The sequence below is a fragment of the Etheostoma spectabile genome, unplaced genomic scaffold (assembly GCF_008692095.1).
Source record: "Etheostoma spectabile isolate EspeVRDwgs_2016 unplaced genomic scaffold, UIUC_Espe_1.0 scaffold00013848, whole genome shotgun sequence".
Lineage (NCBI taxonomy): Eukaryota > Metazoa > Chordata > Actinopteri > Perciformes > Percidae > Etheostoma > Etheostoma spectabile.
This window is the reverse complement of record NW_022604001.1, coordinates 1-14,774: the sequence shown is the minus strand read 5'-3', so window position 1 is coordinate 14,774 and position 14,774 is coordinate 1. Positions and strand designations below refer to the sequence as shown.

Here is a 14,774-nt window from a genome sequence, read left to right as displayed (position 1 = left end):
TTCACATACACGTGTGTGCAGGATGAATAGTACAGTACAGTTGCAGAACAGTTAGCATGGACAGCCATCGGACAGGAGCAGGCAGCCATACTTTAAAGTCAGTAAGTGGGATAAGGGTTATGAATTTTAAAAAATATGTTGTAGTTCATTTCAGTCATGTGCAGCTGAGAACTGGAAGGAGTGGTGACCAAATGGGGTGTTAAGTAGCCTATAACCTCAAGGTCGAAGCTACTAACACAAATAGCCTATATAATTTATTTTAATGTTAGTAGCTTAAGGCTACAGTGGTCACAACTGGATCTGACTGCCTCCTGTTTTAAAGATATGATGTATGAGATAGCTGAGACTTATTATTTGTTTTGTCAGAGATGGACATTTGAGTTTCAGGTGGATTTGAACGTGCTTACAACTGACAAACATACAAGGCGTGTATTTTGTGGGAATTAAACAAAATAAAGACAATTTCTGAGCAAGAGTAACTTGTGAGTTATTTGCACGCAGTGTGGTGTGGTCACCAGTTGATCTGCTGCCTCCTCATTTTAAGAGACTCTGTGTGACGTTTGAGTTGATATGAAGCCATGCTCAGCAGATCCTCGTACGATGCTATGGCGAGCTGCGTTAGACCCTTGAATCTTATATATTTTGTCACAGCGACAGCTACGAGTTCGAATCTAAGTTGTTACTCATTATTATTATTTTTTTCTACTTTTAAAAGGGCTAAATACTTTTCTACGTGACATGTGTTTACTCAAACAGGCTCTGAAGACGAATATAGGTGTATTTAATAAAACGTATTCTAGACATTAACAACAGCAACGCTGTGTTCCTGTTTAACAGCAAACCACGTTCCAAACGCGACGGACAAGTTTCCTCAGACTAGACTCCAGACCAGACTCCAGACTAGACTCCAGACCAGACTCCAGACTAGACTCCAGACCAGACTCCAGACCAGACTCCAGACCAGACTCCAGACCAGACTCCAGACCAGACTCCAGACTAGACTCCAGACTAGACTCCAGACTAGACTCCAGACTAGACTCCAGACTAGACTCAGACCAGACTCCAGACCAGACTCCAGACTAGACTCCAGACTAGACTCCAGACTAGACTCAGACCAGACTCCAGACTAGACTCCAGACTAGACTCAGACCAGACTCCAGACTAGACTCCAGACTAGACTCCAGACTAGACTCCAGACCAGACTCCAGACCAGACTCCAGACCAGACTCCAGACTAGACTCCAGACTAGACTCCAGACTAGACTCCAGACTAGACTCCAGACTAGACTCCAAAGACAAACCAGAGAGGTAACGTACACGTCGTTATGTTTTACATTTTAATGACAACTTAACAAAAAGGCATTCACGCGGACAGCTACGTATTCTCTTCCCGTTTTCAACAGCTGTCGTCACTACGACAACAACAGACGCTTTTGGCTGACGGTCGCCAGTTAACATGGACTCTCGTTAAACCGGAACACCGGAAGGCTAGTTAGCTTAGCTAGCGTTAGCTTACCGAGTTAGCCATTAGCTAATGTTAGCTTGCTGAGGCTCAGTTCCGCATCATCTGTGTTAGAGAAGAATCTCTTCCTCTAACGTTTAGGGAATAAAACTGCTCTCCAGACTACTCACTGCAGTTAATAAACTACACATAACACGTACAAGTGCACGGTTGTAGTATTTGTGTCCCCGTCACTAACTTCTCTGGAGAAACTTGTTGACGCCCACGTAGATTAAACATTTAATATCTAACGTTAGATGAAAGTTAATAATAAAGTTGATATTTACCAGAAGCTGCTTCAGAGAGAAATAACAACAGGAAGAGAAGCGGAGCCATTAGAGCTGAGAGAGCGTTAATCCCCCGTTTATTATTTACACAGCAAAGAGGAACCATAACTATACCAAACAGACAGTTAAGGAAATGGAGTCTGTCTAGTAGAAGCTCGTTTCCGGTGATGGCTGAGCGTTACTGCGCAGCCTCCATTTATACATTTGGTTTTTTTTTTGTAACTTTACAAACATGTTATATATTGAGTGAACAATTTGGCATCATAGAAAAAAAATCCATTTCTATGCAGGAGACAGTATAAATTAGCTTTATATATAAATATACATATCACGGCCCGCGGTCAGATTTCATACGGCCCGCAGCTTCGGTCTTATAATGTATTATTTATGGTCCGCCTGCACTGTCAAACAGAATAAATCAATCACAAAACTTGAAACTGTAATTCCTCCTTTCACCAAACAGTGGCAGCACCACTTTAACACTATCAGTCTCTGCATCCGTTCCGCTCATCTCTGCCACTGCAAAGAAAACGAGATGACAGTTGACAGTGAGATCTCAGTATCACCCTTCTCATTAGTGGCAGCAAGTTGTCTAATAGTTTTACCATTAGTCAACACTTCTCTACTGGATATAACCAATCTATCTTTATTAACAGGCTATGTACCACAGCACTTTAAAGTAGCTGTAATTAAACCTCTTCTGAAAAAGCCAAACCTTGATCCAGATGTTTTAGCCAACTATAGACCTATATCCAACCTTGATCCAGATGTTTTAGCCAACTATAGACCTATATCCAACCTTGATCCAGATGTTTTAGCCAACTGTAGACCTATATCCAACCTTGATCCAGATGTTTTAGCCAACTATAGACCTATATCCAGCCCTGATCCAGATGTTTTAGCCAACTATAGACCTATGTCCAACCTTGATCCAGATGTTTTAGCCAACTATAGACCTATATCCAACCTTGATCCAGATGTTTTAGCCAACAATAGACCTATATCCAACCTTGATCCAGATGTTTTAGCCAACAATAGACCTATATCCAACCTTGATCCAGATGTTTTAGCCAACAATAGACCTATATCCAACCTTGATCCAGATGTTTTAGCCAACTATAGACCTATATCCAACCTTGATCCAGATGTTTTAGCCAAGTATAGACCTATATCCAACCTTGATCCAGATGTTTTAGCCAACTGTAGACCTATATCCAACCTTGATCCAGATGTTTTAGCCAACTGTAGACCTATATCCAACCTTGATCCAGATGTTTTAGCCAACAATAGACCTATATCCAACCTTGATCCAGATGTTTTAGCCAACTATAGACCTATATCCAACCTTGATCCAGATGTTTTAGCCAAGTATAGACCTATATCCAACCTTGATCCAGATGTTTTAGCCAACTGTAGACCTATATCCAACCTTGATCCAGATGTTTTAGCCAACTATAGACCTATATCCAGCCCTGATCCAGATGTTTTAGCCAACTATAGACCTATGTCCAACCTTGATCCAGATGTTTTAGCCAAGTATAGACCTATATCCAACCTTGATCCAGATGTTTTAGCCAACTGTAGACCTATATCCAACCTTGATCCAGATGTTTTAGCCAACTGTAGACCTATATCCAACCTTGATCCAGATGTTTTAGCCAACAATAGACCTATATCCAACCTTGATCCAGATGTTTTAGCCAACTATAGACCTATATCCAACCTTGATCCAGATGTTTTAGCCAAGTATAGACCTATATCCAACCTTGATCCAGATGTTTTAGCCAACTGTAGACCTATATCCAACCTTGATCCAGATGTTTTAGCCAACTATAGACCTATATCCAGCCCTGATCCAGATGTTTTAGCCAACTATAGACCTATGTCCAACCTTGATCCAGATGTTTTAGCCAACTGTAGACCTATATCCAACCTTGATCCAGATGTTTTAGCCAACAATAGACCTATATCCAACCTTGATCCAGATGTTTTAGCCAACATTAGACCTATATCCAACCTTGATCCAGATGTTCTAGCCAACTATAGACCTATATCCAACCTTGATCCAGATGTTTTAGCCAACTGTAGACCTATATCCAACCTTGATCCAGATGTTTTAGCCAAGTATAGACCTATATCCAACCTTGATCCAGATGTTTTAGCCAACTATAGACCTATATCCAACCTTGATCCAGATGTTTTAGCCAACTATAGACCTATATCCAACCTTGATCCAGATGTTTTAGCCAAGTATAGACCTATATCCAACCTTGATTCAGATGTTTTAGCCAACTGTAGACCTATATCCAACCTTGATCCAGATGTTTTATCCAACTGTAGACCTATATCCAACCTTGATCCAGATGTTTTAGCCAACTATAGACCTATATCCAACCTTGATCCAGATGTTTTAGCCAACTATAGACCTATATCCAACCTTGATCCAGATGTTTTAGCCAACTATAGACCTATATCCAACCTTGATCCAGATGTTCTAGCCAACTATAGACCTATATCCAACCTTGATCCAGATGTTTTAGCCAACTGTAGACCTATATCCAACCTTGATCCAGATGTTTTAGCCAACTATAGACCTATATCCAACCTTGATCCAGATGTTTTAGCCAACTATAGACCTATATCCAACCTTGATCCAGATGTTTTAGCCAACTATAGACCTATATGGCCCGTCAGACACCGCCTACCAAGAGCCTGGGTTTGGGTCTGGGTCTGGGTCCGGGTCTGGGTCTGGGTCTGGGTCCGGGTCTGGGTCTGGGTCTGGGTCTGTCCCAGGTTTCTTCCTAAAAGGAAGTTTTTCCTCTCCACTGTGGCCCTGTTGCTGCTCTGGAGGAGACTACTAGAACTGTTGGGTTCTTGTAAATTCTGGAGTGTGGTCTATCTGTAAAGTGTCTTGAGATAACTCTTGTTATGAATTGATACTATAAATAAAATTGAATTGAATTGAATGTTTTAGCCAACTAGCACTGTATCTCCTTAACAGCCTAGGCCCCTCCCCTCCTCCTCCCTACAGTTTACAGTCCCTCACTCTCTCTCTCTCTCCATATTTAAGTAACAAGCTAAACTTGTTTTCACTCTCTTATATTTTAAGTTACTGACAAAGTTGAACACAGAATCACAAACCTAGTAAGGAAATACATTTTAATATTTTATACTATATGTAAACTATTCCATATTAAAGAGTTATTTTTAGTGAAACATTATTAAAATGTTTGCCCCGTGCTCACTGTCGGGAGCGCCGTGGTAAATGCAGAAGGTGCCTCTCATGGGCCTCTTCCACCCCAGATAGGTGGCCTGTAGACACCTTTGCATCATCCTCGTTTGAATGGCTTTGCACACGGCATAAACACAAACCTTTCACCTACCACTCTGTACTCATGGAGCCTGATTGTAGAGCTCAATGGTTAAAACGGGAGGGCCATGGCTTCCCGGGGTCAATGGACGGGCCAACAGGTCAAATCCGAAACTGCTTCAGCCAAAAGGGTTTCCGTGAAGTGTCTCTAAACCACAATCTTCCAGAACAGTTTGGAGCGCCCTCGTTCCCACAACACAGGCCGCCTCCGTTGTCGTCAGGCATTTACGGGCATCGCCATAGCGATGTGTTGATACTGTTGTTGTTTTCTTATTATAGCTCGATATGTTGCTATCAGCTGGAACATTAGCTCTATGGAGCCTGTCCCATATTGATCATGTGATGTTGTCCCGTAGTGATCATGTGGTGTTGTCCCATAGTGGTCATGTGATGATGTCCCATAGTGATCATGTGATGATGTCCCATAGTGATCATGTGATGATGTCCCATAGTGATCATGTGATGATGTCCCATAGTGATCATGTGATGTCCATAGTGATCATGTGATGTTGTCCCATAGGGATCATGTGATGTTGTCCCATAGGGATCATGTGGTGTTGTCCCATAGTGATCATGTGATGTCCCATATTGATCATGTGATGATGTCCCATAGTGATCATGTGATGTCCCATAGTGATCATGTGATGTCCCATAGTGATCATGTGATGTTGTCCCGTAGTGATCATGTGGTGTTGTCCCATAGTGGTCATGTGATGATGTCCCATAGTGATCATGTGATGTCCCATAGTGAACATGTGATGTTGTCCCATAGGGATCATGTGATGTTGTCCCATAGTGATCATGTGATGTCCCATATTGATCATGTGATGATGTCCCATAGTGATCATGTGATGTTGTCCCATAGTGATCATGTGATGATGTCCCATAGTGATCATGTGATGTCCCATAGTGAACATGTGATGTTGTCCCATAGTGATCATGTGATGTTGTCCCATAGTGATCATGTGATGTTGTCCCATAGTGATCATGTGATGATGTCCCTAGTTATCATGTGATGTCCCATAGTGATCATGTGATGTCCCATAGTGATCATGTGATGTTGTCCCATAGGGATCATGTGATGTTGTCCCATAGTGATCATGTGATGTCCCATATTGATCATGTGATGATGTCCCATAGTGATCATGTGATGTTGTCCCATAGTGATCATGTGATGATGTCCCATAGTGATCATGTGATGATGTCCCATAGTGATCATGTGATGTCCCATAGTGAACATGTGATGTTGTCCCATAGTGATCATGTGATGTTGTCCCATAGTGATCATGTGATGTTGTCCCATAGTGATCATGTGATGATGTCCCATAGTTATCATGTGATGTCCCATAGTGATCATGTGATGTTGTCCCATAGTGATCATGTGATGATGTCCCATAGTGGTCATGTGATGTTGTCCCATGTTGATCATGTGGTGTTGTCCCATAGTGATCATGTGATGTTGTCCCATAGTGATCATGTGATGTTGTCCCATAGTGATCATGTGATGATGTCCCATAGTGATCATGTGATGTTGTCCCATAGTGATCATGTGATGTTGTCCCGTAGTGATCATGTGATGTTGTCTCGTAGTGATCATGTGGTGTTGTCCCATAGTGGTCATGTGATGTTGTCTCGTAGTGATCATGTGATGTTGTCCCGTAGTGATCATGTGATGTTGTCTCATAGTGGTCATGTGATGTTGTCTCGTAGTGATCATGTGATGTTGTCCCGTAGTGATCATGTGATGTTGTCTCATAGTGATCATGTGATGTTGTCCCGTAGTGATCATGTGGTGTTGTCCCATAGTGAGTCATGTGATGTTGTCTCGTAGTGATCATGTGATGTTGTCCCGTAGTGATCATGTGATGTTGTCTCGTAGTGATCATGTGATGATGTCCCATATTGATCATGTGATGATGTCCCATATTGATCATGTGATGATGTCCCATAGTGATCATGTGATGTTGTCCCATAGTGATCATGTGATGTTGTCCCATAGTGATCATGTGATGTTGTCCCATATTGATCATGTGATGATGTCCCATAGTGATCATGTGATGTTGTCCCATAGTTATCATGTGATGTTGTCCCATATTGATCATGTGATGATGTCCCATAGTGATCATGTGATGTTGTCCCATATTGATCATGTGATGATGTCCCATAGTGATCATGTGATGTTGTCCCATAGTGATCATGTGATTTTGTCCATATGATCATGTGATGTTGTCCCATATGTCCCATAGTGATCATGTGATGTTGTCCCATAGTGATCATGTGTTGTCCCATAGTGATCATGTGATGTTGTCCCATATTGATCATGTGATGTTGTCCCATAGTGATCATGTGATGTTGTCCCATAGTGATCATGTGATGTAGACGTCTGTTGTGTGATTCAGTGTAAATTAATAGAAACACCTTAAAATTTCTCCAACCAATCAGATGTCCCAGTCTGACCCTAAAAGAGCATCATGTGACGTCATCACCAGGTGTTTATTGTTAGTTTTTTTTTACCTAACTTCATGTGTCATAGTGGCCAAACAGTGGAATTACAATTCTCGGCCCATCACATGATGCCCTCTGGCCCTAAACTCGCTAGCATGATGCAAGAATGTAACGCACATCCAGCGCTATTGGCTACTGTAAACACAATCAATATATATGTTTACATGAACTGCATCAAATATGGAATATTGTCATATGCTGAATAATAGAGACATTTTGGTCCCTGTCCAGCTGTCTTTGCCCATTAAGCTTGATGGTGCTGAGGTTCTGATAACAGCAACAAACTCTGATTTGGTTCATTTTGAGGTGTTTTTTTTTAAGGCCATGTTTTCTTACACCTAATCTATTTCTGACGTACAAATACACAATAAAAAAAACCTATTTCCTGAAAACCTCAACACGGAAGGAGGAGGGAGGTCTCGGGGTGACTTGTAAAACGCTAATGCTCTGATCTCAGATGGCCAACATTTAAAATGGAGGACTGGTCTCTGCTGCTGCTGCTGGGTGAGTTACACTGAATGTCTCAGAGTTTATTATATCTAAAACATGTCCGCTGTTTTGAGAGAAGCAGTTATAGGATTGTTGGCAAAGACTGAGATCAGCAACACAGAAACAAGATATTACACATCAGAATACTTTGTGTGTGTGTGTGTGTGTGTGTGTGTGTGTATATACATATATATGTATAAACCCCTCAAAAACAAGCTGCTTCATCTCAAGGGGGTATCTTCCCAAAATTCAAATACACACACACACACACACACACACACATATAAAGCTAAGAGTACTAACTTTATTGAAGCCTACATGGTAATACGGCAGTAAAGAGAAGCCAATTACAACGTTACTGCTACTTTAAATTTTTTACAGTGTTAATAATTTACAATGTGCAGAGCAGTTTTTGAGTGTTTTACCTTTGGGGAATACATGTCTGTCATTATTATCTTATTTCTCTGCACTGAAACAGCTTTTCAGTTTGGAAATGAAACACAAAACATTGAATGTGTGCTTAAATGTTATGTTTTTTTCTTCATATCTAATGTCATGGATATAACCAGAGTTTTTTTGTTTCTAGCGTATTAAACTAACCTGAGATTCATTTCTCTTTAGCTCTGACTTCACTGCTGATCTGCTCAACAAGCCACGGTGAGTAACTCACATCTGATAGGACCACGGTCAGTAACAACACATCTGATAGGACCACGGTCAGTAACTCACATCTGATAGGACCACGGTCAGTAACTCACATCTGATAGGACCACGGTCAGTAACTCACATCTGATAGGACCACGGTCAGTAACAACACATCTGATAGGACCACGGTCAGTAACTCACATCTGATAGGACCACGGTCAGTAACTCACATCTGATAGGACCACGGTCAGTAACAACACATTTGATAGGACCACGGTCAGTAACAACACATCTGATAGGACCACGGTCAGTAACTCACATCTGATAGGACCACGGTCAGTAACTCACATCTGATAGGACCACGGTCAGTAACTCACATCTGATAGGACCACGGTCAGTAACAACACATCTGATAGGACCACGGTCAGTAACTCACATCTGATAGGACCACGGTCAGTAACAACACATCTGATAGGACCACGGTCAGTAACAACACATCTGATAGGACCACGGTCAGTAACACACATCTGATAGGACCACGGTCAGTAACACACATCTGATAGGACCACGGTCAGTAACAACACATCTGATAGGACCACGGTCAGTAACTCACATCTGATAGGACCACGGTCAGTAACTCACATCTGATAGGACCACGGTCAGTAACTCACATCTGATAGGACCACGGTCAGTAACTCACATCTGATAGGACCACGGTCAGTTACTCACATCTGATAGGACCACGGTCAGTAACAACACATCTGATAGGACCACGGTCAGTAACTCACATCTGATAGGACCACGGTCAGTAACAACACATCTGATAGGACCACGGTCAGTAACTCACATCTGATAGGACCACGGTCAGTAACAACACATCTGATAGGACCACGGTCAGTAACTCACATCTGATAGGACCACGGTCAGTAACTCACATCTGATAGGACCACGGTCAGTAACTCACATCTGATAGGACCACGGTCAGTAACTCACATCTGATAGGACCACGGTCAGTAACTCACATCTGATAGGACCACGGTCAGTAACAACACATCTGATAGGACCACGGTCAGTAACTCACATCTGATAGGACCACGGTCAGTAACTCACATCTAATAGGACCACGGTCAGTAACTCACATCTGATAGGACCACGGTCAGTAACTCACATCTAATAGGACCACGGTCAGTAACAACACATCTGATAGGACCACGGTCAGTAACAACACATCTGATAGGACCACGGTCAGTAACAACACATCTGATAGGACCACGGTCAGTAACTCACATCTGATAGGACCACGGTCAGTAACTCACATCTAATAGGACCACGGTCAGTAACAACACATCTGATAGGACCACGGTCAGTAACTCACATCTAATAGGACCACGGTCAGTAACAACACATCTGATAGGACCACGGTCAGTAACAACACATCTGATAGGACCACGGTCAGTAACAACACATCTGATAGGACCACGGTCAGTAACTCACATCTGATAGGACCACGGTCAGTAACTCACATCTGATAGGACCACGGTCAGTAACTCACATCTGATAGGACCACGTCAGTAACAACACATCTGATAGGACCACGGTCAGTAACAACACATCTAATAGGACCACGGTCAGTAACAACACATCTGATAGGACCACGGTCAGTAACAACACATCTGATAGGACCACGGTCAGTAACAACACATCTGATAGGACCACGGTCAGTAACTCACATCTGATAGGACCACGGTCAGTAACTCACATCTGATAGGACCACGGTCAGTAACTCACATCTGATAGGACCACGGTCAGTAACTCACATCTGATAGGACCACGGTCAGTAACAACACATCTGATAGGACCACGGTCAGTAACAACACATCTGATAGGACCACGGTCAGTAACTCACATCTGATAGGACCACGGTCAGTAACTCACATCTGATAGGACCACGGTCAGTAACAACACATCTGATAGGACCACGGTCAGTAACTCACATCTGATAGGACCACGGTCAGTAACTCACATCTGATAGGACCACGGTCAGTAACAACACATCTGATAGGACCCACGGTCCGTAACTCACATCTGATAGGACCACGGTCAGTAACTCACATCTGATAGGACCCACGGTCAGTAACTCACATCTGATAGGACCACGGTCAGTAACAACACATCTGATAGGACCACGGTCAGTAACTCACATCTGATAGGACCACGGTCAGTAACTCACATCTGATAGGCCACGGTCAGTAACAACACATCTGATAGGACCACGTCAGTAACTCACATCTGATAGGACCACGGTCAGTAACAACACATCTGATAGGACCACGGTCAGTAACTCACATCTGATAGGACCACGGTCAGTAACAACACATCTGATAGGACCACGGTCAGTAACTCACATCTGATAGGACCACGGTCAGTAACTCACATCTGATAGGACCACGGTCAGTAACTCACATCTGATAGGACCACGGTCAGTAACAACTCATCTGATAGGACCACGGTCAGTAACTCACATCTGATAGACCACGGTCAGTAACTCACATCTGATAGGACCACGGTCAGTAACAACACATCTGATAGGACCACGGTCAGTAACTCACATCTGATAGGACCACGGTCAGTAACAACACATCTGATAGGACCACGGTCAGTAACTCACATCTGATAGGACCACGGTCAGTAACTCACATCTGATAGGACCACGGTCAGTAACAACTCATCTGATAGGACCACGGTCAGTAACTCACATCTGATAGGACCACGGTCAGTAACAACACATCTGATAGGACCACGGTCAGTAACTCACATCTGATAGGACCACGGTCAGTAACTCACATCTGATAGGACCACGGTCAGTAACTCACATCTGATAGGACCACGGGCGTGGTTAGGCTCAGACGTTTCATAAACAGCCTCGGATCTCTCTCCCTCTTATTTAATTATTTATTTTCACAAAAATAAGAATAATACACTTAAAAGCCCTGAAATGGTAAATGCCAAATATGAAAACCAGTTTTTCCAAGGCAATCACAATAAAAAAAAGACACACACACACACACACACGTACACGGCACACACACACACACACACAGCCACACACAGCCACACACACACACAAAACAGTCTGCATCCAATAAGCAGGTGTTTTGTCTGAAATACATATTATAAATATTGTTGCACCATGCCCTGGGTGCCAGAGGAACGCTTCACAGGAAGGAGTTTCTCACGTAGCTAGATATTCTGCCGTCACCAGATCTTCATTGCTGTTCAAAAGTATTATGAGCAGAGGGGACAAAATGTGCAAAATGCAAACCATCTTCTATAACTGCGTCTTTCCGTCCCCCTCCCCCCTCCAGTGTCTCTGACTGTGAGTCCCAGCAGCTCTCAGATGTTTAGAGGACAGTCTGTCTCTCTGAGCTGTGAGGAGGACGACAGCTCTGCTGGATGGACTCTGAGGAGGAACACAACCAGAGAAACCAGGACTCAGTGTGGAGATGGCTGGGGAAGACCTGCTGGTCCCTCCTGTACCATCAGCTACATGGCCCCATCCTACAGTGGGGTGTACTGGTGTGAGTCCAGAGAGGGAGCAACCAGTACCAGCATCAGCATCACTGTCCCTGGTAAGACCAGACTGGGGGGTCAGGATTGATGAAGCTGTGTGTGAATGGATGACATGCTGTAGTCTGTCTCTGTGTTGAGGTGGACCAGTGATCCTGCAGAGTCCTGTCCTCCCTGTGACGGAGGGACAAGACCTCACTCTGCACTGTAGGACAAAGACGTCCTCCAACCTCCCAGCGTCTTTCTATAAAGATGACTCCTTCATCAGGACTGGGCCTGCTGGTCACATGACCATCCCCCATGTCTCCAGGTCTGATGAAGGCCTCTACAGGTGCAGCATCAGCGGTGTTGGAGAGTCCCCCCCCAGCCGGGTCTCTGTCTCAGGTGAGGATGTTAAAGGTTCATCTTTCACACCCACAGTTCTGTAGACTCTGTGTGATTCGGGGGCATCTCTACCACCATCTGATATGAGATATCTCTACCACCGTCGGATATGAGATATCTCTACCACTGTCTGATATGAGATATCTCTACCACCGTCTGATATTATATATCTCTACCATGTCTCTACCATATCTCTACTATGAGATATTCTATATATCTATATATCTCTACCACCGTCTGATATGAGATATTCTATATATCTATATATCTCTACCACCGACTGATATGAGATATTCTATATATCTATATATCTCTACCACCGTCTGATATGAGATATTCTATATATCTATATATCTCTACCACCGTCTGATATGAGATATTCTATATATCTATATATCTCTACCACCGTCTGATATGAGATATTCTATATATCTATATATCTCTACCACCGACTGATATGAGATATTCTATATATCTATATATCTCTACCACCGTCTGATATGAGATATTCTATATATCTATATATCTCTACCACCGTCTGATATGAGATATTCTATATATCTATATATCTCTATCACCGACTGATATGAGATATTCTATATATCTATATATCTCTACCACCGTCTGATATGAGATATTCTATATATCTATATATCTCTATCACCGACTGATATGAGATATTCTATATATCTATATATCTCTACCACCGTCTGATATTAGATATCTCTACCACCGTCTCATATTAGATATCTCTACCACCGTCTCATGTTAGATATCTCTACCACCGTCCGATATGAGATATCTCTACCACCGTCCGATATGAGATATCTCTACCACCGTCCGATATGAGATATCTCTACCACCGTCCGATATGAGATATCTCTACCGCCGTCCGATGTGAGATATGTCGACCACCGTCTGATATGAGATATTCTATATATCTATATATCTCTACCACCGTCTGATATGAGATATTCTATATATCTATATATCTCTACCACCGTCTGATATGAGATATTCTATATATCTATATATCTCTACCACCGTCTGATATGAGATATTCTATATATCTATATATCTCTACCACCGTCTGATATGAGATATTCTATATATCTATATATCTCTACCACCGTCTGATATGAGATATTCTATATATCTATATATCTCTACCACCGTCTGATATGAGATATTCTATATATCTATATATCTCTACCACCGTCTGATATGAGATATTCTATATATCTATATATCTCTACCACCGTCTGATATGAGATATTCTATATATCTATATATATCTCTACCTCTAACTAGACTGAGGAAATTCGCTCAAGTAATAACGTTGAAGTTAAAAGTTGCTTCACTTAAAAAAGGAGGAACAGTGAAACAGCTCAACAGCCAACCCTAACCCTACTTTCTTTTATCTCTATGCTTTTAATTAGGCCTACATATTATTTTGTTCATTTTAGAGAACATCAAACTCAAGGCCTGGGGGCCAAATCCGATCCCTCACAAATTTTGATCCGGCCGTCACATTGACTTATGTTCACAATAAATCGGAAACTCTTTTTCAAAGAATTTTACAGATTTGCCGACTTTGAGACTCCCACAGAAGACGAGAGTTCAAGATGCGAAACAACAAATGTAATTAGTGTTTTGCCTGATTTGGTTTTTGCTGACTTTTTAGGGGTTTATGTCGACCAAACTGTAAGTGAGAAGACAATATGAGAAAATCATACAATGCAATCAGTTTGGGGGTGGCAGTAGCTCGGTATGGAACTGGAGGGTCGCAGGTTCAAGTCCCTGTACCGATCAACGTATGGGCGCCTGTTCAGCGGTGTAGCGTGTAATAACAAAATAAATTGTAATTTCCACATAGGGGATCAATAAAGAGTCTAAGAGATTTGACTCTTTCAATGATAAATAAACATATACATGTCCTTAACATTTGGCCCTTACTGAAACTGAGTTTGAAACAAATGTTTTAGAGAAATCTCCGACTACAAGTCCTCCTCCAACCTCCACTACCC

General features: G+C 42.3%; 1 protein-coding gene across 1 annotated transcript; it reads left to right on the top strand.

Moving 5' to 3' along the window:
• Nucleotides 1-8,121: 8,121 nt before the first annotated feature.
• Nucleotides 8,122-14,771, top strand: LOC116679448 (Fc receptor-like protein 5; the record flags this gene model as incomplete). The annotated part of the gene is made up of 5 exons (XM_032509094.1): nucleotides 8,122-8,166; nucleotides 8,773-8,808; nucleotides 12,162-12,425; nucleotides 12,505-12,747; nucleotides 14,733-14,771. Coding segments are annotated over exons 1-5 (613 nt in total), but the record flags the coding sequence as incomplete, so codon positions are not given.
• Nucleotides 14,772-14,774: the final 3 nt, after the last annotated feature.